This window comes from Neovison vison, chromosome 3, assembly GCF_020171115.1.
Source record: "Neovison vison isolate M4711 chromosome 3, ASM_NN_V1, whole genome shotgun sequence".
NCBI lineage: Eukaryota > Metazoa > Chordata > Mammalia > Carnivora > Mustelidae > Neogale > Neogale vison.
Genome location: NC_058093.1, coordinates 43,570,245 through 43,597,945, shown reverse-complemented (window position 1 = coordinate 43,597,945; position 27,701 = coordinate 43,570,245). Strand labels below are relative to the sequence as shown.

Sequence of the window (27,701 nt, the reverse complement as noted above, 5' to 3'; positions counted from 1 at the left end):
TTTCCAGAATCACCACACAAATCACGCACTTGCACTCCATTCCTTGTCACAGAGTTTGCTCTGGGGAGCCCAGTCTGGGATAGCATACTAAAAACATTTACTAATTGTACTCTGGACCCGTGATTCCTCCGTGAGGATAGAGCAGGTGCAGCTGGCAATGGAAGAAGAGCGAACGGACTCCTGTTCCAAGGAGATCAGACCAGCAGATGGAAGAGAGGGACTCTGGTGCCCTGGGCTGCGAACCCCTCCCCTGAGAGTTGCCACATCTCAGGGTCTATCTTTGTGCATCCAGACACATCCCGGCAGCTGTGACATCTGCTTACCTTAGATGCAATGCCTCGGGCACTGAGCCTGGGAAAAAGATGAGCACCTCCCTAAGCATTCAGGAGGTGATTTTTCCATATTACCAAGCTCCTCTGATTCTAAGAGAACAAAGGGCAGCAGGCTGCCACAGACCCTGTCCACATGTGAAATCTGGACATCTGGATGTAGCGTTTTAGGGTTTAGGAGGGAAAGGGGTAGCTGGGGAGAGCTCTTGGACTTCAAAGAAGAGAGACGGCAACCATGAGGAAGTGCGATAAGAAGCCCCATGTGGTTTGGGAGTGGGGACAGGTGACTTCTGGCCTCAGTGGGGGGCAGCAGCTGTCCCTACCTTTTGGTTAACACTCTCCATGCAGCCAGAGCTGCAGCACAGACACCTTCCCCAAGCAGATAAGACAGGAGGTACGGGGAATTGCCCACAGAAGCCTTTCTTCCCAGTTCTATCCTTACAAGATGTGCATATACTGGTGGAATACTAATTATATTTTCTCTTATAAAAAAAAAGACTTGGCCCATCCATTTTTGATGTGTGGGTTATATTTCCTATTCAATATTGATGACCAGTCCTGATTCCATGTACTAGAAATCCTATGTTAAGAAGATTCTATTCAAAAAATTTTGAGTAATGCAGATGGCAACGTATGTATGAAATTCAGTAGGAAGCACTGGGTGAGAAATAATTTTACCTTGTTGAAAAATGACTAGTGGTTTCCACTTAATGTATAATAATTCCCCTTCCATAATGCAGCACATTCTTCAGGACATAGTGCAGTAGAATGTACATTGTATTTTACCTTGCATGGACTTACTTGCAGAAAGTCTTGAACTGTGACAAAAGAGAATGGAATGAAGGACAGAACAGATCTGTGGAGGGAAACATCTCCGTGGAGAACCTGAGCTAGAGAACAAAGCCAGCTGTCCTTGGTCCTGGCAGTTTTTCTGGAACTCTGGCCCTTATAAAGTCAAGCTAACTTTGGATTCTGGATATGTCCTTGAATCTTCTTAATGAATTCTCCTCTTTCTGTGTAAGTTAATGGGAGTGGGATTATTTGGTTTTTACCATGTGGTTCCAGTGGGAACTTTACAAGACTTCCACAAATTCAATCTTTTGTCACATGAGCCTCTAGAACATGGAAGTCTTGGGGTAAGTACGGGCTCGACTATTCACTTGCTGCCTGATTTTACAAAGTTATATGACCTTCATTTTCATATTTACATAATAACAATAATAAAGCTGGCTTCATTATGGGGACTAAATGAGGTATGTGTGTATGTGTGCATATATAGTGCTTATCAACTATAAAATACTACAAATAGCCATTTGACATTATTTTGTCCTCAAAACAACACCGAGTGTTTTGTAAGGGAAATACTGTCACAGCTGTTTCTAGGATGAGGACCTGAGTGGCGAGGAGCAGAGAAGCACAGAGACCAGCCCCCCGCCCTTAGAGCTTGGTCCACTAAAACGTGGACAGGTCTACTGGTGGGATTAGAAGGACAATGTATACAGTGAGCATGTCTGAAGGAATTGGGAGCTTTTCCTTTCTGGAAAACACACAAATAAAACAGTAGGTTGTAACATGGCCCCCGATTGCCTCATCAGACTCTTCCAGATGGAGATCCAAGGCATTTCAAGGCACTTCTAGCCTATTCCTGGCCAGGGCGTTTAGACAACTTACGTTTAGCACAATTACTGATACGGTTGGCTTAGAGTCCGCCATTTTGTTCTGTGTTTTCTATTTTCTCCATGTTGTCTCAGTCCCCCTTCTCTTCTTGGAAGGTCTACAGACCAAGAGCAGAATAGGCTCCAACACAGAGTCTCCATCACCTCAAGAAGGGAAGACCAGGAAGGGGTGATGCACCCTCAGATTTTCAGGGCTCCAAGAAAACACAGAACACCAACACTGAGCCCTTTGCCACGCAAACTAAGTCTATTTGATAAAGCGAAGAGGTATTTTTCACTTTACTACATGAATGATTTTAATTATTCGAACTGTGGCTGTCAGTTCTGTTTTTCTGGTTGCATGGAAAAAATACGTTATTTTGGCAAATGCTCTGAAATCATTCCATCAAACTAAATATTCATAAAAATTCAACGAAGTGAATTATTTCTTCCTTCTAAACTGGCCAAAGACAGGCAGTCTTCGCCACAGATCAGGTGCTAGGGTGCAAATACATGACAATACCACGTTTCTCGGGTTTTGAATAAACCCAACACCAGGGACTTTAAAACTCTAGCACAGCTCGTGTCTGCGCATTGCAGAAGGTTGGTGCTTTTTCCCAGTTTGTTGCTGTGCAGTCATCAACACTCACATTTGTTAAGGACACCTAACAGACATCACCGTGCTTGTGAACAGGTGATGTTGGTCCCAGAAGATGCGTGAAGAACACTCCTGTTGCACTGAGTCAGCTCAGGAGGAGACCGGAGCCTCTCGGAGAAATGCAGCAATAATTTTAAAGGAAGGCATTTGCATTGATCTCAAGAACTCAATTAGTATTGCTTTCAGTAAGTAGTAACAGAAATCATTTGTGGACTTCCTAGGGCCCAGAGAGATAGGAAGGGTACTCTAGTACTCAGACTTTCTCATCACACAGAGGGCAAGAGGTGTGTCTTCACACACAGACACGGATCAATAGTATGAAGAAAGTGATGTGGGGCACCTGGGTGGCTCAGTCCATTAAGTGTCTGCCTTCTGCTCCTGTCATGATCCTGGTCCTGGGATCGAGCCCCGAGTCTGGTTCCCTGCTTAGCGTGGAGTCTGCTTCTCGCTCTGCCTCTGTCCCTAGACTTGTGCGCGCTCTCTCTCTCTCTCACTTTCTCTCTATCTCAAATAAATAAATAAAATATTAAAAGAAGGAGGAGGAGGAGGAGAATAAAGTGATCCAAAGGAAAATATTATGGGTCCTAGAATCCTCTAAATTATTTGATTCAGACGGAAACACAGCTGCCAACACAGGCTGGGGAAGAGTCTTGCCCTGTGCCACCACGTGGGGGCTGAGACACCAGCGTGTGGCAGCAAGAGGACAAACCCAGACCAGCTTTGTGTGAAAGCATCCTGGACTTCGACCCCCTCAGGTCTGCAAGTCAACAAACATCCCGTTTTGCTAAGCCAATTGGAGTTGGTAAGTGGTTTTCTGCCACTTACAAGCTAAACAAAATAAACAACAGCCCTGCAGAAGTTCAGAGTGGGGAAAGATGGCAGGGCTGCACAGGTAGGAGAGGTCTGTGGCAGCCGTGGGGTTCAAGGGGTCCCCTACGAATGAGGTGAGAGCGGGCAGAGGGGCCTCAGTTCTTAGCTGCGAAACTGCAAGAGATCAGACTTGGAGTTAGAACCTAAGTCACGACGAGGACGAAAAGCACAGCAGAGGGAGTATGGTCGATCATGTCTTAGTAACGTCATATGGGGACAGATGGGCTACACTCCGTGTGACGAGCACCTGGTCACACACAGAACTGTTGGTTCACTGTGTGTCAAGCACCTGAAACTCATATAATACTATACGTCAACCATACTTCAACGAAAAATTCTAAAACATAAGAAGATAAACCCCAAGAAGCCATTTCTGACCCTCCTCGGGCATGTGTCACTTTGGAAAAAGTAGTTTTGTGAAGAAGAAACAGAACTAAAATTTTGTTTTCTGGGGGAGTCTGAGCGGGCTCCATCGGCTCAGCTCAGGTCTTGATCTTGGGATCCTGGGTTTGAGCCCCGCCTTGGGCTCCAGGCTAGGCGTGGAGCCTACTTAAAATTTTTTTGGTTTTTTTTTTTTTTTTCTCTAAGAAGAAGGCATCAGTGTTGAGAAAGAAGACGTGGTGGTTCTTGTGCATGTTTTGGCTAATCTTTCACTGAGGAAATTAGAAAAATCCCCAGTTTGACAAACAGCCTGAAATTCTGAGGACTCCACACTACATGAGTTCATGGTGCAAACCTAGCCTTAATCATAGCATCAGAAAACTGGATCAAGCAGGGATTTTTAGTCTCCGCTGAGACATGGCTGGCGATTGTTATTAAAAGCGTTCTGAGTGTGTTTACATTGAAGTAAAAGGTAACCCTCTCTGAGTCCCAAGAATGAGAAAAGCTATCAATAATGCCTCTTAACCTGTTACGAGTTCATAGCAGGTCAGCCTGTCGCTAATAATTCCTTCATCTCTTGATTTGTGGTGTTTATCAGATGCCATGAGCAATGAGCCTTCCTGCCCTCTCCTCCAGCCCGTGCAAGCAGCCTTTCTCTCCTACTGGTACCTGAACCCCACACCACTTGCCTCTGTCAAGAGATCATCACACCCCCAGATTTTCCTGCAAGCCAGGCTTCTCTCCAGCAGTGAGGCCAGCACTAAGAACACACACACGTCCCCCTAAAGACCATCCTTTTGAAAGGATGTGTTCTGTCAGTATCTTTTTTTTCCTTTCTGACTCTTAAGCCCACGTAGTGCAAAATGATATCTTGTGCCATTATGAAAACCTCCCACGCCGCGACACAGGGTGCATTTGTTTAGTTTTGTTTTGTTTTAACACGGAAGTGTCTCTGGGAAGGCAGAAATCCTGGAGAGCAGCTTCACTTTGCAGACATTGTTCCTGCTTGACCCCGGGCACTCCGTAAACGCTTCCTAAAGGAACTTGGCCACATCTGCTGCAAAGGGCCTCCCAGACAGCGGCAGCCTGCCCCACTGCCTAAAGAATGCACGCTGCCTCAGAATGGGCTGCGTTTATGGTAGATTATCCCCACTTCATTTTTTGGTGACACCGCAGTGAATGCCAAAGTGAACAGAGGGCAAATTCGCTAGTTGGTCAGTTTCTAAACTGGCGGGGAGCCACAGTAAGGTGCAGAAGACATTACAAGACTAGTGGGAATGTGTTAATTTCCTAACGGAAGCCAAGGTGCCAGGAACAGGAAAGGGGGTTGGGTTCACCTCTAAATGCGGAAGAGGGAGGCATCTGATAAGGGATATTTTCCTGTACACACAGGCACCTGCCCACACGCATGCGTTCAACTCCCATGAGCAGTCCTGCAACAACCCCAAACAGGACATAGATTTCATATCGTATCTCCATATTTTGAAGCTGGAAAAAATTAGCAGCCATCACTTAAGAGTTCTACCTCTCAAGTGATGGCTGCTAATTTTTTTTCTATTAGCCAAAGTGTTGTTGTTTTGTTTTTTGTTTTTTGATTTCTAACCACCTGATTTAATAACCTGTGGCAGGTAGAATTCTATCAGAAGGACCCAGAGATGCCCACAACCTCGGTGGATATGCCTGGATCACCCTTTCCCCTTGAATGTGGATGGATGCACAGGTGACATCCCTTGATCGGGATACAACCTCTAAGCTTGTCCATGGTAGCACACAGCGGAGTTCCCCTGCCAGCTTTGCAGAGGTGCTCAGTGCGGCTTCTAGGATCTGAGTTCCAAAGGGGCTTGGTCCCACACCACAGGGAACTGAATTCTGTCTGCAACCTGAGTGAGCTCGTAAGAGGAGGCAGAGCTCCCAAAATGAATGCAGCCTAGCCAGCACTCAATTCCAGCCTTGGGAGACCCTGAGCAGAGAGCCCAGCTGGGATTTCTGACCAGCAGAAACTTCCAGACACTGAAAGGCCCTGAGTTTATGATAATAAATTGTACAACAAGGGAAAAGTAAAACAGACTCATTGTCTATGGTTTTTACCTAATTCTCCTTTTTTGCCTTGTCTTCACCTCTGACCATTTATTTTCTCTACTCACCTCAGCCTGAATTCTGCACCCATTATATTATTTAATGGTAATACAGCCCCTAAGCCCCCCCAAAAAGGGAAAGAGGCCCTTAGTTCAGCTTCTTGCTAATATATCCAGGCCTTGACACAAGCAGAAATAAAGGAAACCCACTCGTTCCACAGCAGGTATACAAACAGGATTTGATTTGGCTCATGATCGTCCCAGACTAGCACACCAGCCAGAGTGAGAGAGCGAGGACAAGGCCTTTGGGCTAGCCTCTGACCCTGAGGAAGGCAGGACCTCTTTCAGAGCCCGAAGACATCCAGCATCCAACCCCCAGCAGGGGAATGCGGTCTCTCGATTCATTTTAGTATCACGGAGAAAGGAACCACAGAGCAGGCCGTCTCCTGTCTCACCTCCTGTCCTCTAAGCTGCATCTTCAGGCTTGCAAGACATTTTATTTCCTTCTCATCTGTCCTAAGGTCTCTACAGGGGAATATGGATAATGACTCTACACTCAAGTCAAGGATGAACACTTTGGACATTCTGATGCCAAATCTTCCTGCACTAGAAAACTAGAGTTGGATGCATGTTTCCAGTGATTTCTCGATCTGAAGTGGAGAATTAGAAGGAATACTCATGACCACTTATAGTAATAAATGGAGAAAACGTTTAAAAAGTTGAATAAAATAACTGAAAATCATTTTGGCTATACATCATTCATTTAAACCCTAGATTATAATGATTTCGTAGCATAGTACCTCATGCATGACCCAGCATTTTTCTAATATGAATTTCTAATCCAAGCTGTTAGTCACAGGAAGCTTATCAGTACTTTGAATGCAGATGTTGCTGTTTCTTATCAATTTTATGTTAGTGCCTGTGTCATTAAATCTAGATGTAGGCAGGGCATGAAAAGAACAGATGTTGAGAAAATAGTCCTGAAGCAAACAGTATAAAGGAAGAATATCTGTCAAGGAAATGATCTAGCAGTGTTTTGGAAGAGTGAGCCTAAAAGCTAAAGGCAGTTATTTATTAAGATAAAATAATCACAGTTCTGTCTAGCCCTGATGAATTAACTACTCCAGTGCCAGTCCTCCTGCTGTAAACAACAATTGGATAAAAGCTGTGTATTAACTGTTTTTCAAGTGTTTTAAACCACAAGTGGTACAGAACCCAAGAGAAGACAAAAGCAGAAGGGATGCAGTCATTTCCAGGAATGGGTTACAGACAGACTGAGGCTGCTGTCCTGCTCCCTGTCTCTCACTTGCTCACTCTGACCGAGTCCAGCTCCAATCTGTAAGCCGCCCAATGGAAAGGGTCATGTGGGAACGAACTGAGGGGAAGCCTCCAGACAACAGCCTACCCAGAGCGAATTCCCCAGTCCAACAACTCATGATAAACGTAGTTCTCCCACCAACAGCCTCCCAGTTAAGCTGGACGCCACCCACACCGACCTCGTGACCAAGACATCGGATGAGACCACAACTCAGATGAGACCATGGCCCAGATGATCCCACAAGTGTGGCCTGTCAGGAGCCTGTGGGCAGAGACGCCCTTGTGCTGTGAGCAGATTTCAGACCCACACAGGCTCCAAAAGAATAAATGTGTATTGTTGTAAGCCACTGACTTTGGGGATAATTTGTTACACAGAGACAGATAGCTAATACAGAAGACAAATGATAAAGATATTTAATAAAACTAAAGGTTGCCTCTTTGACTATATTAATACAAATAATGAAACCCTAGTAAGACTAATCAAGGGAAAGAAGAGAGAAAACACAAATCACACATATTAAGAATGACAAAAGGAATATCATCACCAATCGCACAGATATTAAAAGGACAGTGTAGAAATACTACAACCAATTTAATATCAAAATTCCACTAGTTACATGAAATGATCAAGTGGCCTGAAACAGACAACTTACCAAAACTAAGAAGAAATGGAAAATCCAAATAACACTGTGTCTATTAGAGACATTAAATTCTTTAAAAAAACAAATAAAAAAGAAAATTTCCCACAAAGAAAATTTCAGGTCCAGATCACTTCTAGTATACATTTCAGAAAGAAATAATAACTACTTTATACAAACTCTTTAAAAAGTACAGGAAAAAAGGAACACTTCCCAGCTTATTTTTGGAGCATAACGTCACCATGATAGCAAAAACTTCACACAAGATATCAGAAGAAAATCAAAGACTGATAACCTTCATGAATGCAGATGCAAAAATCTTCAACAATATCTTATATATATAATGTTGCAGTCTGTAATCAGGATAATCCACCAAGTGGGGCTCATCCCAGATGTGCGTTCAAAAATCAAACAGTGTACTTCCCCACATTAACTGAATAAAGGGGGAAATCATATGATCATCCCAAAGATTTGAAAAACACCCAAGGAACTTCAACACCCACTCAGAAACATCCACACTGATACGGACCCTGGAATCATGAGAAAGGTGTCATGGCAGAGCGGGAAGGAAAGGTGGTCTTCTCATCAACAGTGCTATTAGATTTGGACATTCATACAGAAAAAAAAAAAAACAAGATTTAATGTCTATGTCATACTTCATAGAAAAACTAATTCTGAATAAATTCTCAATCCAAATGTGAAAAGATAAAACAATATAGTTTCTAGAAGAGAATGTAGAAGAACATTGCGTCACCTTGAAGTAGGCAAAGAAATTCTTAAACAGGTCCAGAAAAAGCACAAATCGTAAAGACGTACATGGATATATTAGGTTTTTATTGGAACTGGGAGATTCCATTCTTCAGAAGACATCATTAAGACATCATTAAGACATGGGGTGGGAGGAGTTATTCTCAACAAATATATTAAGCATGGATTTGTGTCAGAATACATAAATGTCTTTCTAAATATCAATAAGGAAAAGAAATTCTAAAAAAAAAAAATTGACCAATGATTTTCACTGGGGTCTCACAAAAATCAAACCAAAAAAGGGATATCCAAATGGCCAAAGAGACATATGAAAATGTTCTCAGTACTGTTACTCGTCAGGGAAATGCCAATCAAAACCACAAGATATATAATACCACAATTTTAAAGAAAAAGAAAAAGAAAATTCCAAGTATTGGTAAGCATGTGGAACAAGAAAACGTGAAAAAAATGTTGGCGCAACCACACTGGGGAGCTGTTTGGGCAGTATCTGCTGAAGTTGACCATGCGTGCACCCTGCAATCCAGGGAGGGGGTGTGCCTGTGTACTAGAATATGCATGCAAGAATTATTCATGGGGCACATGGGAGCTCAGTCAGTTAAGCATCCAGCTCTTGGTTTCAGCTCAGGTCATGATCTCATGGTCGTGGTACTGAGCCCTACATCTGACTCTGTGTTCAGCGCTGTATCTGCTTATCCTTCTTCCTCTCTTCCTCCCCACGGCACTCGCACTCGCTCGCTCTCTCTCAAATAAATCAATAAAATCTTTTGACCAAAAAAATCACTGGTGATAAGCTCAGCCTGGGAGCAATCCTACTGTCCATAAGCAGTAGAATGGATAGAGAAACTGTAGTCTGATCATGCAGTGGAATATTACACAGCAATGAAAACAACTTTCTCTACATGAAGCCATGTGGATACATCTCACATTCCCAAGTAGATCCAAGCCTGATCCAAAAGAATACACACAGGATAACTCCATTCACTCAAAATGTATACAGGAAGTTTTCCTTTATATGGGAAAAAGTAATCTTTGGGGTTAGACAGGCAGTGGTTGGGAGAAAGACACAGGATGGGATTAGGAAGGTCACAGAGGAGCTCCCGGGAGTCTGCTCCTCGATATCTTGATCTCTGTACTTATTACATGAGTGTTTCCAGATGGAGAAAATTCACTGAGCTGTGTGCTTAAGAGCCGCACCCTCGTCTGCACTTGCTATAATAAAAAGTATTTTAAAGGTTGTAGCTCTTACTACGTTTATCCGCCTTTCACATGTTAGGACAGCTAAAAAGTTTGAAAGAGTGTCCTTAGCTTAGAAAAGCAGATGCAAACAACTCCCGGGATGGCTTTAATGTTGCATTCAGCACATGGCATCAACAGGAGGCACTGGGTATGGTTGGGACAGATGACACCATCCTGGTGCCCTGCCCAGGTACAGGGTAACACCTCTTCTCAGAAGTAGTGCACTTCCAGGGAGAAGATATAAATAGACAAGGACAAGCCGAGAGACAGCCAGAAGACCGACAGAGGATGAAATGTGCATGTAAAAATCGTACTAGCCTTCTGCCTGATTTTTTTTAAACGGCGATTCTGTTTCTATTAAGTCTAGCAGCGAACTGCGATAAATGAAGAGATTGACTAAATATTTTCTCTTCTGTTCAACCACATATTACTGATGCAGTTGGGGCCACTGGCAATTCAAGATTCTAAATGCAGCTGTTATTTGCAATTAGCTTTCCACCCTGGGCACCGAGAACTATTGTTTTATTAGAAGCATTGTGAAAATCGCACAAGAGGAGGGAAATGGTTTGAGAGTCAAACAGAAACAAAACAAAACAAAACCAATTGGACAGACACGTGCTACTTATTCAGAAGGATTAGCAAAATACAGGGAGACAGTCCTTTCTGAGGCGGTTTTAAGAACAAATTTATCAATGGCCTGTGGAAATTATGTTCATTTTAAAAGACAGCAGGTGTTCAAACAATGAGAAGTGACCTCCTTTGCACCTGGGTTACAAAAGCTGCCTCAGTGTTTGTGAGAAAAAAAACAGGATAATAATAATAATAATATAAAAAAAACATCCTGTCTTTAGCTAGTTCCTTTCTATTTTTTTCTCACACTGGACAGTCTTATTTATAGATAATAAAATAGCTTATAAGAAACACACACACACACACTCATTTCCCAGTGGAAGTGATGTTTATTTGACGTAAAAGAGCTTTGCTATTTGTATCGTCTATTATCTTTGGAATTCCATCCAGAATATAATGCTTGGATTACTAATATCCATTTTAAATCTGTTTACTAGCATGAGCTCAACACAATCCATCCAATAAGACTCATTTCCAGTCCAATATCCTTTGCTATGTTATTGTAATAGACTGGAGAGAAGCCAAGATTCACAGTCTACGGTTTTGCTGTTTGGGCAAGCAGACTTCAGCCGTTGGAGCCGAGTTTGTAACTAATCTTATCATGAAGGCAATATCTATGCTATGAATGCTCCACCAGGCAACCTGTATGGGACAGATCTTTGACATCTGGGATTTCTCCCAAGATCACTGAATAACCTCCAGATTAGAAAAACTGCTAATTGAGATGTGGATTTCAAGCAGCAGACACCTTGGCAACCCCAGGGGCTTAAGGGATTAGCTGCTACATAACAGCAGGTGGGTTCTAACTTGTGCCAAGTGCCCTACATCCATTATTCATTTAATTCTTGCCGTCATCCTTTGAGGCAGATAGAACTGCTATAGATTATAATATGTCACCAACACTGGAGCCTGCTCAGGAGGAGTCAAGAGTCTGAATGTTGGGTCTTGGGACACCAAGGGTCTGCCAGTGGTACTGTCATAACTACGAGTGAATGAAATGAATACTCTATTCATTTCCAGTTACACATGTGAATGTGACAAGCTTAGCACGTCAGCATTTGCTTTTGTGCAGACGGAACATCGGACATAAAAGGTGGTATGTCACAGCAGAAGTTTTCATAACTAACATTTCAAAATACACCTCTTGAGCAGAATGACATTTTATACATAGAAGCATTGGGAAGGTTTATTACATCAAAGGGGAGAGAAGGCCTGCAAATTCAACTTGAACCTGATTCCTTCCCCTTTTAGCTGTGTTGCCTTCACGTTCTGCAGACCTGGGGGCTTACCTGGACACCTATGGGCGCAGAGTCAGAGTCTGGGGGGGTCCTGTCCCAGAGCCAGGAAGTCCCATCAAACGGCAGCGGGCTCAGGCACATCAGACAGTCACATCAGGCTCACTGGCAGCCTCCTCACAAGCCAGGTAAACTCATCTTTGGAGGACTCGACTCCTCTATGGCATCGCTGAGGAAGTGAGAAATGCCAACAATGTTCAAGCACTGAGTTTCCAGAAACGTTTCTGGAAAATGTTTCATGAACTGGATCTCCTGAAGGCTAAGTACACAGTAACGTACCACCCAGGTTTCTGGCACATGGCAATTTCATACCATTCCAGGAGTCACACCATATGCTCTGAGTGATGGGCAGGCGGGGAGGGAGGGTTGTGAAAAGCCTGATTCTGCAAATGGTCGAAGCCAAGAAGAGACACTTGTGCCCCTGGACACGTGTGCTGGGCAGGAAGCCAGGGATGGGCTGCCTTCCCTCAGATACTTGCCAAGACTCACCAAGAGTGTGCTCTGTGCCAGCTCCACCTGATCTGGTAAAGGCCAAATGCCACCACCCTGAGTCACAGATAGAGTCCCAATTGCTGTGAGAGCAGAGGGAGAGGACTCGAACCAGGAAAAGAAAGCAGGATGGGGGGGTTGAAGGACTCATCATGCACAAGGGGTGGTTGGGGGGACAGCCACGTCTAGACCAGGCTTTAACAGTCAAGTGCATTTGGCTGAGGAGTACAACTTGCAGTTCTTTCTTTCCATGTACCCTAAAAATGAGCTCATCTCCCCTAACTCACAGCAGCTTCCGTGTCCCGGCTATCCCTTTCGAGCTGCTCTCCCGTCTCCTCTTCCTCGCGGAGCTTTGCCAGCCCTCCAACGTATATGCGATTTGAAGTGTGCTGTTCAGTAGCACTAACTACATTCACAATGGTGTGTGACCATCCGCACAATTTCCAAAATTTTTCATCACCCCAACGAGAACCTCCACACCCATTCGGCAATAACGCCCCATGCCCTCCTTCGTCCGGCCCCCGGTAACCTCTCAAATCCACTGCCGTCTCTATAAATTTGCCTCAAGACATAGTTCATACTAAGTGACACCACACGTATTTGTCCTTTGTTATCTGGTCTATTTCACCCAGCCTAAGGCCTTTCTAGTTTCTTCTGTGTTGTAGCAGGGGTCGGCACGTCACTCCTTCACATGCCTGAGAGTTATTCCACAATCCACAGTATGCTCACTCCCCATTCTGTGTATCCACACCCCTGCACTCCCTGTCTTTTAGGGTCTCTGTGTCCCGTGATCACGTCAGCTCTCCTGCTCAGCCAAACCTCGGCATCTCTGGTTGGGGGGTGGTGGAGCACGTACCCCCTAGCCCCAGTCTGGGATGCCAAACCTGTTCCCAGGTCAGACAGAGGCATTGATTCTCCAGTGAGTGTATCCCCACACTTTTGCTCTTATGCCTCTCCCCATGTTGATTCCTTTGCCTGGAATGTTCTCCTTCTATTTCCTCAGGCCACAGCCCCACTCATCCTCAGCATGGCGAGCTCGGCTCCCATCTGCTGTGCAATACGTTCCCCTTTCCCAGGGGCCCCTTGGCCCTTACAGTTCCAAACTCACAGACAACTCGACGCTGTGGCATTGGGCCACCTTTGACCTTGCTCTCCTCTGCTCTACTCCTTGAAGACAGAATTCATATCAGAATCATCTTTTTCTATTGCACAGTGTCGAGTGCTGGGCTTTGTATAGAACCAGCATCAATAAACTTTTGCCCAAATGATTTCATACGTATCAAGACTGGTAGGAAGATGGACTTCCCCAGAGACCCGGCAGTTGGATTAGGAGACTGTGTAAAAAGACATTTACATCTAAAATGGAATAAAACATCAATTACTAGGACAAAACACAGTAACTATGAAAAAGGTACTGATCAGTTTGGAAGAAATTACTGGAAAGTCAGTTTGAATAATGATTTGGACCTCAGATGTCTAGCAGAGCACAGAGTATGGTCACTAAACAAAATGAATGTAGTATTTTCAGAGTGGCCGGTGATTCTGGGAAGAAAAGAAGGTCAGGTGCTGGTCCAGCAAGCCTCACATGGATCCAGAACAGACCATTAAAATGATCTGTGAATTCTCAGAAAAGGAAGCAGAGACAGGGGTCATTCTGGGTTCTCTAAAAAACAAGGCAGAGTAGATGAGCCTAATCTTAAATTCTGTCACTAGCCTCCTACCTGGGGACGACGCTGTCCGTACCACAGAGCCTCCTACCAGCAACGCGCTTGACCAAACCCTCATCTCCCGGGATTGCTGAGACACGCCGGCCAGATGGCAGCGGAGTGGGGCAGGTGTCTAACTTGTCAGCTGGTGGAAATTCAGACGCACTTCCCATGCTGTGCTAGGGCTCCCTGGCTTTCTTGTAGAGAACATTCCATCTGGGAACTGGGTGGCTCAGGGGACTCAGCAGGAGACAATGGAGCAAGAAAGAGAGTTCTGGTCAACCAGCCTCAGCCAACAGTGTGATGTTGATAAAGGGGAGGTTCTGTTTCATGGGGTTAAGTCAGAAGGACACTGAGGACAGCGTGACAGAGACCATGATGACAGGGGAGCCTAAGGAACTTGAGGGAGTTTGCCCTGTAATCAGAGAGACCGGGGCAGGGATGTGGGGGCTTAAAAGTTTATGAGGCTACTCTGCTAAAAGGTTGTTCTGCTTGGACTGGAGCCTTGACGCAAAAGGGTAACAGTGAGCTCTACAGAACCAGAATGGACTTTTGAGAGGGGCCAGGTGGTCCCAATCCCTGCTGGTGTGTGGGCAGCAAAGAGGCGCTCAAGGGATAGGAATGTCCTGGGGCTTGAAGCACCTGACGCGGTTGCATGGACGGTGTCTGAGGGCTCTTGCAGACCTCCCATTCCTCCAAGAAATGAGCCTGTGATAAGGAAGCTTGAGCTCCTCTGGTTGGTTATCGCCCCTATTCCTTGCAGGCAGAATGCAGCGAGATCCGCCATCTTTTTCGGCCACGCCAGGGGGACACTTGTGTTTTGCTCAGAACAAACATTAGCAAATATTTGTCTGAGCGACTGCATATGGGACAAAATACATTTTCCCATAGACCTGGCAGTCTGATCATGAAGCTGCGTAAATTATCGAATACTGAGGACGAAGTCACTTTCTATCTCCCTGATTAGGCAGCATTGATTTTTTTTTCTTAAAGGAGAAATGATATGAGAACCACTGTTTTTAATAGCATTCATCTCACAGAATGCAGTTTTTAACAGATATTAAGATAGTTTTTACTCCCAACAAAATGATAATAGTCGGAGTTATAGTCTTCAAAGTGAGATAATCAGGTGGTTTGAATGCCAACTCCACTGTCTCCTGGAGTGTGGCCTTGGACATAGCCTCCCTCGGTCTCAGCTTCCACATGTGTAAAATAGGGATGAAAATATTGCCCTCCTCATAATGTTAACGGGCCAGCTTTGTGTATGAATATGCATCCAGTCCCACAGAGTCCCCGGCACAGAGTAAGTAGCCAATAAGTAGATCACCTTAGCACCTGCAAAGCTCATGGGACATAATCAGAGAAATCTCTATTTGTTCTCCTGCTCTGTAGACTTTGGGAGACCTTGCTGCACTGTCTTCCCACAACTGAGCACTTGTTCATCCTTTGAACGTGACTTACATCTTTTGATTGCTAGATTGCACCTTCAATTGATTTTTCTTTTTTTAAAAGACTTTATTTATTTGACAGAGATCACAAGTAGGCAGAGAGGCAGGCAGCGAGAGAGGGGTGGAAGCAGGCTCCCCACCAAGCAGGGAGCCCGAGATGGCGGACTCTGAGATCATGACCCCAGCGGAAGGCAGAGGCTTAACCCAGTGAGCCACTCAGGTGTCCCTGATTTATTTTCTAGAAGAGCTCGAGTTATGGCTTTTCCTGAATATGCCCTACACAATCGGCCATATTGCCTGATTCCAGGCTGGCAGAGCCCTGTTTTGGTTCTTTTATCCTCTTCTCTCTCTCTCATAATGCAGGTAAACCCTGATTTCTCTAAGACAATAATGGTGTTCACATTTCCCAGCTGGTCCTATGCTTTCTTGAGATATCCCAGAGCGAGGCTGTAATGTCTGGCATCACTGCAGACATTTTATCATCATGAGGGAAGTCATCCAACATCTTAAGGATGACAACACCAAAAGACCAAACGACCACCAAAGAAGGATGATGTCGCTGAGCCATTGGAATAACCAGTCCAAAATTGTCTCGCCTCTCTTCTTGGGAGATTCTAAATCCTTATTGTTCAAGCCATCAGACATTGAGTACTTGTGTTTGAAAACATGCCAATTTATGCATGAGTGCTGTATTTCCAGAGGGCTTTCATATTCGGGAATATTAACTTCAGTGAGCAGAAATATCTTGGGTCACATTTTTCTCCAAAACATTTGCGAATGTTGCTATCATTTCATCTGATGTTGAAAGCTACCATGCAGACATCTGAGGCCTCCAGATCCCCCTACCACTTCTCCCTGAAGTTCAATCACACATCCAGTAGGTCTTTGGTGTTGCTTGTTCGATACCAGTTTTTCCTGGAACACAGTGAGAACTTTTGATCTGCTGATTTGGTTCTCTTCTTTCAGAGGCATTTCCTTACAGCTTTGAAAAAAAAATTAATATTAGAGGACTCTTTTTTTAAGGAATAGCAACTAACCCCTTTCTAATTGCTCAAATTATGGAGTCTTTTTCCTGCACATTCACTGCAGTTGATCCAAGCTTTTCCTGTAAGTCAGTAATCCAGGTGAATTGTGCCCTAGTCTGCTTTTTGGTCTTTCTAATTTGATTTCTCTATTGGCTATTCTTTTTATTTTCATTTGGTTGTCTTATCTGTATCATCTCCCTCTTCTCATTGTGTTGTTTTATCTTTTCTCCCAACACTTAGTCTATTAGGTTGGTGTTCTTTTTAATTTAATCTATAACATGGGACAAGAATTTGGTTACGTTTTCTTTGAGACTAAGTTCTTCAACTGTCTCACCCATGCCATAATTTTTTAAATGTTACTTTATTTGATAGAGAGAGAGTGCATGCGTGAGCTTGGATAGGGAGGGGCAGAAGCAGAGGGAGAAGCAGATTCCCCATGGGAGCCCAACTTGAGGCTCAATCCCAGGACCCTGAGATCATGACCTGAGCGGAAGGCAGATGCTTAACTGACTGAGCCACCCGGCCATCTCTCTTTTGTTCTTGTTATTTCCCCCCCCCCTTACCTTGTTACTAACGTCTTAGATTTGGATAATGGATTTGTTGCTTCTATCTTATTTGTATCTAAAATGGGTTGCTCTTTGTGAATCTTCTGTTCAAATATAATGTGAGCAAATTCTCCTTGACTCCTTTCTCACTGTATCTGAATGAGTTTGAAAGTTGGAAGATGGAATTTTTATCTACTTTCCTGTGACCTGGATACACACTGAGGATTAGGACTGAGTCCCTGGATATGTGCAGGTCCCGGGCTCTGCTTTCTCCAGAGATTCTGCTCAACTTCCCGACCCTTATTAGGAGCCCACCCTGTCTCTGTGACAACTGTCCTTGGATTTTGAATCTTTGCCTCTGTACAGTGCAGAGTCCTAGAAAGTGGCAAGTCCTAGTGATTTTTCCTAGCTCTGGTCATGTCCTGTGGGCAGCAGGGGCTGTTTTCTACTAACGATTGTTTTGTCTCACCTGGATTTCCCCAGGTAGCTTGCTTCTGTGCCCACATTCTCATTTCACTTTGCAGATTCATGTCTTCTTTGTATCAAAAAGCATTAGTGAGAAATCTTAGTATTTTTGTCTACTTGGTTTTCTTCCCTCATGGGGATTTTTGGGCAACGGGGATGAGATTCAGATACCATTCTCCATGGCAGATATCTGTTTCACTGAGTACAGTTTTTTGAAGTTGATGGTGCAAAGTTGTACTTAATTTTTTTTGTTTAGTTGTTCTTTTGTTGTTGTTATTCCCTATTTTTGCTCCTCCTTTGTTCATTTCATGTGTGAGAGAGGTTCTGTCATCCAGATCACCCTGTCATTTTTATGGGGATGCCTTTCCCATGCTCTTTCAACTGTATTGGTCCTGAATGTATTCCTGTAGGAATTGCAGGTTATAAAATTTGCAAATAAATCTCAATAGTTACTAAAGATGAAGAAAGAAGGGCAGTGGAAGCAGACACTCATAGCGACCTGCTAATAACTAGCATCCACATGGCATTTTTCCATGTACAACTCTCTAGCTCCTCATTTCATTTTCATTTCGCCCCAGAAGTCCAGGACTGCTTCCACCCTGTATCACCAGAACCAAGTATGCGCTTGCCCCGGAGAGAAGCCCAATCAAGTTCTGAACAAATGAATGACTGCTATCCCATGTTACAGATGGGAAGATAGAGGCTACAATCAAGGTCCTTGTCCAAGGCCACATATCAGAAGGCAGATGACAAGGGGGCAAACAGGGAAGTGGGAATCAGGCATGGAGGACGGCGAGCCGGCGGAAGGGACCCGGGCTGGACCCCGGGGATTGGTGTCCGGGAGGGTCCACAAGATCAGCCCCTCATCTTGGGAGCTCCCGCCCGGGGGAAGCAGCTCCTTTCCTCAAGACTTGAATCCCGCCGCTTAGCTCCTCGGTTGCCACGGAAACCAGCCCAGAGCGCAGGCGCGCGGAGCTCAGGGGGCGTGTCCCTTGCTCGCGGCGAGCCGGCACTGCGCAGGCGTAGCGTCTCGGTTGCTAGGTTCCGCCTTGCGTCCAGCCTAGGGGCTACAGGAAGGTTTCAGAACCTATCTGTGCCTACGCGCTATCGCATTTTCCTGCCCAAAGTGGAGGATAGCCCCCACCCCGACCCCGTCCTCCAGAAGGACCTCTCCGTGGACGCCCGTGGCTGTGTCCCTGTGTCCCGACGCCTGCTGCCGGCCGCCCTTCGAAGAGAGACGGAAGAGCTTCCAGGCGGGCGAGGGAAAGAGAGAAAGTAGTGAGCCATGTCGAACGCGTAAGTGATGGGCGGCCGGCTTATAGACCTGGGCCGGACGTCCTCAGGCGGAGAGATGGCTTGCTCTGCTCCTCTTCCTTTTCTTCTCTCCTCTCCCCTCCTTTTCATGTGTTAGTAAATGAAGACGGGCCCAGGATAGAGTATCAGGTTCTTGTGGACAAGGAACGGCATACGCCTGGGTCTCCATCCTCCCCATCGCACTGCCTTCTCGCCCCGTGGACATGAGGTCCCAAGAGCCCGTGGCTTTTGCCTTAGCTGCTGTCATTTTGAAACAGTAGCAGCTTCAAGACATTCTGTACATCGCCTGCTTTTTTGTTCGCCTTTCTCAGTTATCTGTGGATTGCTTGGTAGAAACACCTAGGTTCCGTATTAAATCAAGAAGGAGCTTGAGGAAGATTTATGGTACCACTCTGTTTTCTCAAGGAATTGCAGTCGGATGGTAGGGGTACCGGGAAGAGTATGTGCCCAGCCCTGAGCTGCCCAGCACTTGTTCAGCAGCGTGTTTCTGTGGTCTTCATCGGGACCATTTCGGACGTGTTACAGTGCTGAGTCTGCCGGCACTGTGCTGAGTGTGTGAAATATGGCAACACGTGTGATTCTCACAACACCCAGTAACCCAGGACCTGTATATGGTGTTATTCCCATTGCAGAGCAGAGGAATCAGGGACGAAGAGGCTAAAGGGTTCATTCTGGGCAAGCAGAGGGTGCCCTCTCCGGCATTCTACCTCCAGCAGCAGGCATGCTCTTACTAACCATATTTATGATTGTTTATAAATCAATGAGTGAAGAAATGAGGGCAGAGATGTTCTCCACTGCAGAGATGTTGCAGTGGAGAAGATCAGGATTTCAGTTTGGGGCATATTGAGTTTGATGTGCCTTTTGGAGATCAAGTAGGGAGTTGAATATTCGAGCCTTGAGTTCAGAAGAGAGGTCTGTGTATGAAATATAAACTCAACGTGTTGGTATGTAGATGGGCTTTATTGACACAGCATGAGTATAGACAGAGAAGGGGTCATCCGGTGGTAAGAGACTGAATATTCGAGCCTTGAGTTCAGAAGAGAGGTCTGTGTATGAAATATAAACTCAACGTGTTGGTATGTAGATGGGCTTTATTGACACAGCATGAGTATAGATAGAGAAGGGGTCATCCGGTGGTAAGAGACTGGGGAGCAGACACCAGCAAAAGTATCGAAGGTAGCATTCATGAGGGGGAAGCAAAATCGTGGTGTTTAGATGAACAGGAAATAAGGTTTCTGGGAGGAGGGAGTGACAAACTCAAACACTGCCGAGACAGGGTAGAAGAGAAACAAAGTGGGCCATCCATTTAGCAAGGTAGGTTCCCATGGTTCTCTTGACCCTTGTGGAGGATGGAGTATGAAGGTTGCTGAGAATGGGAGGGAACAGGAGGACAGTGAGCATGGGCAACTTTTTAAAGGAGTTTTGCTAAACCTGATTTAGGGAAACAGGCCAGGAGACAGATTTTTTTTTTTTTAAGACAGGAGGCAATGGCATGTTACTTTGCTAAAGGAAAGGGTGGGGAAGAGGAGGGAGTAGTGGGGTTGCCAGTGGGGGCATGAGCCCCAGCAGGTAGCTGGAGGTCTTGGCTTCAAGGGAGGAGCTGAGTTGTTTATCACAGGGAATTGAGGAGGGAGGAGTCTGTCCGTAAATACTATTCATGCATAGACACCTTGTGGGGTCCTGGAAAGATGGTGCAGGGGGTAGACGATGGTGACAGTGAGGGGCAATAGTGATGCCACCTGATTAAATGAGATACAAATCTGGGGGGGGCAGCGAGACTGATTTGGAAGTGGCAGTGAGGAGCAAGGACCTGACCCCCCCATCCCTACAGCGGTCGGATGATTCTGGCAGAAAAGGAGCCTCTCCTGTGAGGGCTTCAGGGAAGGACAGCTGGGCCTCTCCCTTAAGCAAGAAGGCCAAGGAAATATTCTGGAAATAAGACAAACAGCTACATAGTATTGGAAGAATCTGAAGATTTATCCTATATAAAATATCTGGGGGAGAATTCCCATTTTGCAAGATTTAGATTTTTCTTTTTTTTTTAAAGATTTTTATTTATCTATTTGATAGACAGAGAGAGATCACAAGTAGGCAGAAGGCAGGCATAGAGAGAGGGGGAAGCAGGCTCCCCGCTGAGCAGAGAGCCCAATGTGGGGCTCGATCCCAGGACCCTGAGATCATGACCTGAGCTGAAGGCAGAGGCTTAAACCACTGAGCCACCCAGGCGCCCCAAGATTTAGATTTTTCATCGAAGCACGTTGTATGTCTGAATACTCTAGTCTTCCCTTCCCCCACCCACCCAGCTACAGAAATCTGCCAAGCTATGTAAATAACAGTCTGGCCATTTTCAGCTGTCATATTCCATCTTCTCCACCCACAATCCTCCTGACTTCAAAATCTGTAACACTTCTTGTCATAAGCCCAAGTCTGAAATCAATCGTGTGCTTAAAAAAATAATATTCTAAGTAGTCCCATGGATAAAATACCACTTTCTCTTTACAAAGTGCATTTAAAATTTCAAGAACACTCACATCGGTTATCCCATCCAATAGTAACCCCTTCAGGTGTCCAGAGGCGTGTCCCTGTCCAGATTTTCCCCGTGAGGAGGAAGTGAAAGTACAGGGAGGCTGTGGCTAGCCTGAGACCCACTAGGTCAGGAGACAGCTTCTGATTCTAACCTTACGGCCCTTTGCCTTTAAAACCCTCCTGGCCAGACGAAAGGGAAATAAAAATAAAAACACATGGATACTGGGGTCTCATTCACAATGGCCAGGAGGCAGAGGTGGCCCCCATGGCTGTCAAGGGCTTGATCGCATCAAGAAGCAGCGAGGTCCCGGTGCCGGCCTCTGCACATGCGCACTTTGCAAACATTGTGCAGGCACAACCGACTATGTGAGTCCATTTATGTGAAATGTCCGCGGCAGTTACAGTAATGGTGACTGGGGGCTGGGTGGACAGTGGACAGGGGCTCCTTTCGGGAAGATGAAAATGTCCTTGAGTTAGATAGAGGCAGTCATTGTGAATATACTAAAATCCATTGATGGGTGCCCTTTGAAAGGGTAAACTTATGGAACATGAACTATATCTAAGTGATGTTCTTATTTGGAAAGAAAACAAAAAAGCAAAAAACATCCTGCGGCATCCCAGGTCTCACATAATGTTCCAGGGCACCAGCTCCGCAGAAAGATGCAGGGACCGTGGGGCAGCGAGGCCGGGCTGGGACTGCATGCAGGGGGCGGTGACCGGGGGGCGAGGGGGGCTGCGGGGGCGGGGAGGTTCCAGGCTGGCCAGTGGCTGCTGGCAGTGAAGAGAGTGGTGGGGCTGTGGCCAGTGGGTGCCCAGGACAGTAGGGAACCTGGAAGGCAAGAACGCCGAGGTCAGTGTCCAGAGGACAGGATGATGATGCTCATGGGCCGGCTCACGTGGCTGCCTCATGCTTCCTATCACTCAATGACCGGTGCCTGGTCTCTCCAGCAATGCTCTCCAGAAAAGCACCAGGTGAGGAAGGAAAAGGCTGCCGCCCAAAGGCGGGGCCTGGAAGGCTCAGGCCGCCAGGAGAATCCTCAGCCTAGAGTTCCAGGGGTGGGTCAGCTCAGCCATGGCCCTGGAGGGGTTTCTGCTTCTTTGACCCTGGGTGGAAGCCAGTGAGTGCACTGAGCTAGGGCAGCAAGGTTTTCCCAGGCTGGGTCTGTCCCAGAGTGGAGTCTGGGCATTCCTAAATTCTGGGTGCGCTCCCTCCATCAGTGTGGGTGTGGTCAGCCCTGGTGGAAGCATCCTCTACCCAACATCCCTTGCTCACGATGGGTATGGGTCTTTGTAAGATTCAGGGCACCCTCCCTGCACCTCATGGGGCAGCTTCCCTGGGGTCTTGCACCACCTTAGTGCTTACTGGTATGCTCAGTGCTTTGAAGTCTGATAAATGCCCCTTATTTTTCATTACTGAACCCACCCCCGTATTTGGAAGTTATGACTAGATTTATTTATTTGGGAATATTTTATATTCCCAAATTCTCAGTGATGTTAAATCTGCATGTCAGTCTCAAGAGTCTGCTTTCTTTTCATCTTGTCTTTCCAGCCTTCTGCCTGTTAAATCTGCATGTCAATCTCAAGAGTCTGCTTTCTTTTCATCTTGTCTTTCCAGCCTTCTGCCTGGTCCGATCCTCTGCAGCTAGCCTTCTAGAATTTTCTTCAGTTACCTCTTGTGTGGCTCCCACCACATTCATTCTTAGATGTTTAATCAGTACTGGGAAAGGGAGTTTGTTTTTCCTTTTTCATATTTTTCCTCTGCGTTCAGTGTTTGTGGCTTTTATCGATGGCTTGCAAATTTGCTGTCCAGCTGACTTCTTATATTTTGTTATCGAGTTCCTTGGTTATTGCAGCTGTGTCATTTACAAGCAGTTTCTTAAATCTTTTGTATGAATCCCTTTTCTGTCTGCTTCATTCTTTTTCACTCCTGTCTTTTAGATTTCTAGTGTGTCTCCTGAAAATGTTTTTGGTCTCTGGCATTCAGCGTTTTTGAAGGGCTGACAGCATCTGTTCTTTGGGGTATCTGGATGGTCTTCTTAATCAGGCATATGCCATAAATTAAATTTATTGAGAATTGTCTTGGCATCCTGTGGAAATAATCTTCAGCTTTGTACTGTTCTGTTGCTGTATTTAGCTCAGCTTGTCTCCATGCTGAACTCTCGCAGATTCCTGGGATGACCCCTCCCCGGTCAGAGGGAACCACGCTTTTGATCTGGCGCTGAGTCCTGTTTGCTAAGTGGAATTTCAGATCCCAGTTCTAAACAAAATTAGCCTATAATTTTCTTCTGTAATGTTGTCCTGACAGGTTTCGGCCACAAAACAAACCACATGGTTTGCTGTTTTATGTAACGTTGGTTGGGCAGCTGGTCAGGTCAGGGGACCCCTGGGTGTGCCGCCCCCCTCCGCTGCTCCAAGTCTGGGCTTTGGTCATCTATGAAAATGTTCCGCCTCTCGGCATCCTTCCCAGCTTTACCTCCCCCAGAGCAGGTATTTGATAAGGCAGCCTTCATTGTCCACTCAGTTTCTGCCTCCACCTCCCCTGTCCTGTTTGCCTCGTTTTTTAAGGCCATCTGATGCTGGGACCAGGCAGAAGCTGCTACGGTACTGTTCTGTGATGGGGTTGTTTGTAATAAATTGTCATTTATTCTGCAAGGAGGGGCAAGTCCTGTGCTAAGTGGAATCGAACTGCCCCTGAAAATGTTCTCGCTTCCTAAAGCCATCTGGCAGAACGTTCTTTCATTAGCAATGGTTTTAAAGATGTCCAAGTTTGGAGATATCTGACTTTCCGGGAGGCATGCCTGGGGCAGTATTCAGTATCCAAATTCAGGTGCGGGCTGCAGGGAAAAAGTGTATTTCCAACCGCAAATCTTGGCCCATCACAACTATGCCACCTGCTTTGTCACCCTCATTTGCATTCATCCTGAAGAATGGGGGCCACAGAGGGGCTCAGACTATCTGGACATGGGTCAGCTTTGCTGTGCCTCAGTTGGCTCGTCTGTAACCTACAGTGATGGAAGCACCTGCCTGAGGCGGCTGTCAGGTTTATGTGAGCTGAGGCCTGTAAAGCATTTAGGTTGGTGACCAGCATTATGAACTTCTGAACTCTTTACATCATCATCGTCATCATCGTCATCATCGTTGTCATCGTCTGAACCTGAAAGACTCTTCACCTGTCAAGATAAGCTTCTAATTTTTGGCCAAGAAGATGAGTCTCCCATCTCTGTTCCAAGAATATAAAAATGAGACGTGTTAAAAAAATTATTTTTTAATGTTTTATTTAAAAATTTTATTTTTAGGGGCTCCTGGGTGGCTCAGTAGGTTAAGCATCCAACTCTGGATTTTGCCTCAGGTCATGATCTCAGTGTGCTGGGGTGGAGCCCTGTGTGGGGCTCTGAGCTCAGTGGGGAGTCTGCTTGTCACCCTCTCCCATTGTCCCTCCCCTTGCTGGCACACACACTCGCTGAAATAAATCTCTCTCTTTCTCTGAAATAAATAAATAAATCTTTTTTTAAAAAGTTTTTATTTGTTCTTTTAAGTTTGTATTAATTGATAACATACTACTGTGTATTTGTTAAACTTAAGAGTGGAATAGTATATTTTAAAATAAAATGAAAATATTTTAAATTTAAAAACTAAAGAATCAGAAATTTTTTTTAATATTTTATTTTTTTATTTGACAGAGAGAGATCACAAGTAGGCAGAGAGGCAGGCAGAGAGAGAGGGGGAAGCAGGCTCCCTGCTGAGCAGAGAGCCCGACACAGGGCTCGATCCCAGAACCCTGGAGTCATGACCTGAGGCGAAGGCAGAGGGTTAACCCACTGAGCCACCCAGGTGCCCCAAGAATCAGAAATTTTTTAATGCAAGTTGAAACTCTCTGGACCAAGAACAGCGTGGGAGCACACAGCGGTGAGCAGGCTCGAGGAGGAGGCCTCCTCAGGCACTGGCACAGTACTCTGGGATTGCTGCTCCTACAGGGCCTGGCCCCAAACCAGCCTGAAGGGCTGCAGCTGGACCCCCATGAATTCAGGTGGGATTGCCCTTCCCAGCAGGACAGAGGTGGAGGGTACATGCCTACAGCCTGCCCTGGGCTATGGGTGATAAGACAACAGCTTCTCAGCTAGAAGGCAAGTTAAGGAATGCATAGACACTCAGTGTATTTAAAGAAGCCCCATAAATTAATAGAAAAACAATCCAGTGGAAAAACAAGCAAAATAAATGGATAAATAATTTGAGAACAGAACTTACGCACAACCCATATGCAGGTGGTTCACCTCATTTGCAACCAGGCGAACGGACATTCAAATGTTCACATTAAATTTCTCACCCATCATCTTTTTTTTTCTTTTATTTCTTTTCAGTGTTCCAGAATTCATTGTTTTGCAACACACCAGGGTTCCATGCAATACGTGCCCTCCATAATACCCACCAGGCTCACCCAACCTCCCACCCTCCTCCCCTCCAAAACCCTCAGTTTGTTTCTCAGATTCCACAGTCTCTCATAGTTTGTCTCCCCCTCCGATTTTCCCCAACTCACTTCTCTCCATCTCCCGATGTCCCCAGTGCTATTCCTTATGCTCCACAAGTAAGTGAAACCATATGATAATTGACTCTCTTCTTGACTTATTTCACTCAGCATAATCTCCTCCAGTCCTGTCCCTGTTGATACAAAAATTGGGTGTTTATCCTTTCTGATGGAGGCATAATACTCCATAGTATATATGGACAATAGCTTCTTTATCCATTCGTCAAGATGTCCAAGAAGAACATTTTGGCTCTTTCCACAGTTTGGCGACTATGGTCATTGCTGCTATGAACATAGGGGTACAGATGGCCTTCTTTTCACTGGATCTGTATCTTTGGGGTAAATACCCAGTAGTGCAATTGCAGTATCATAGGGAAGCTCTATTTTTAATTTCTTGAGGAATCTCCACACTGTTTTCCAAAGTGGCTGCACCAACTTGCATTCCCACCAACAGTGTAAGAGGGTTCCCCTTTCTCCACATCCTCTCCGACACATGTTGTTTACTGTCTTGTCAATTTTGGCCATTCTAGCTGGTATAAGGTGGTGTCTCAATGTGGTTTTGATTTGAATCTCCCTGATGACTAATGAATGAACATTTTTTTATGTGTCTCGTAGCCATTTGTATGTCTTCATTGGAGAAGTGCCTATTCCTATCTTCTGCCCATTTTTTTTAAGATTTTTAAAATTTATTTATTTGACAGACAGATCACAGAGAGAGAGGAGGAAGCAGGCTCCCTGCTGAGCAGAGAGCCCGATGCGAAGCTCGATCCCAAGACTCTGGGATCATGACCTGAGCTGAAGGCAGAGGCTTAACCCACTGAACCACCCAGGCGCCCCTCTTCTGCCCATTTTTTGACATGATTTGACATGTGTGTGTGTTGAGTTTGAGGAGGTCTTTATAGATCTTGGAGATCAGCCTTTTGTCTGTACTGTCATTTGTGAATATCTTTTCCCATCCCAAGGGTTGCTCTTTGTTTTGTTGACTGTTTCCTTTGCTGTGCAGAAGCTTTTGATCCCATCATCTTGGCAAGAGTTACAATCACGTATTTTCTGGTCACGGTGGCATTCTTTTATTTTTGGTCAAGGAAGAGGTGGTGGTACAGTGCTGAATAATGGTTCCAAGCTTAGAATCCCATAGACTGGGTTCAGACACTAGGGAGCAGACCACCTCCTCCCGCCTCAATGAGAGTGATGGGAACCCCATTCATGGAGCATGGTCAGGGTCACAGCATGTGGTCAACTGCAGGAAGTGATGTTGGCCATTTCTCAGAGGGAAGTGCGGAGCATGAGTAAGGAAGGGCAGGTAGTGGGACCAGAGCAAAGGACCTAGCAGAGATGCCTGCTAATGACCTTGGGAAGGTCAATGAGGGACTCCCAGTAAAACACGGTGGATTGAATGAGTAATTTTATTCCCTGCTCTTCCTGAATCACCTCCAACATGGCAACAGGAGATGTCAAAGGCTATAAACACATGAGGGCTAAGGGAACGTTAGAGCATTTTCCAGAAGATACCATGAAAACATCGAAGGAGGGAAAGCAGGTGAGATGAGGGCAAGGGGGCAGGCCAGAGAATGTGGGGCCTGAGGGCCAGCAGAGGGGGAGCAAGGAAAAGCCCACCTTCCAGCAGAACCCTGGGAAGAGAGGAGGCAAGGTCTGGTCCTTCTGAGGTGGGGCTAAAGGTGGTAGGTAGACTGCAGAGAGCAGGTGCCCAGCTGCCCCTGTGCTGGCAGAAGAGGCTTGTGCAGGCAGCCTGGCCCTGAGGATGCCCCACACAGCTGAGCGTGGGGTTGGGAGGTCAGGGCGACAGCA

At 45.6% G+C, this 27,701-nt stretch overlaps 1 protein-coding gene across 2 annotated transcripts in view; it reads left to right on the top strand.

The window, feature by feature from the left end:
• The first annotated feature begins 18,573 nt into the window (after nt 1-18,573).
• Nucleotides 18,574-27,701, top strand: part of IQCA1 (IQ motif containing with AAA domain 1) — a 151,252-nt gene continuing 142,124 nt past the window's right edge. For both annotated transcript variants that reach the window (XM_044241907.1, XM_044241906.1), the window contains exon 1: nt 18,574-18,826. In XM_044241907.1, coding sequence (XP_044097842.1) covers nt 18,816-18,826 — 11 coding nt within the window. In that variant the 5' untranslated portion in view covers nt 18,574-18,815. The remainder of the gene's footprint in view (nt 18,827-27,701) is intronic.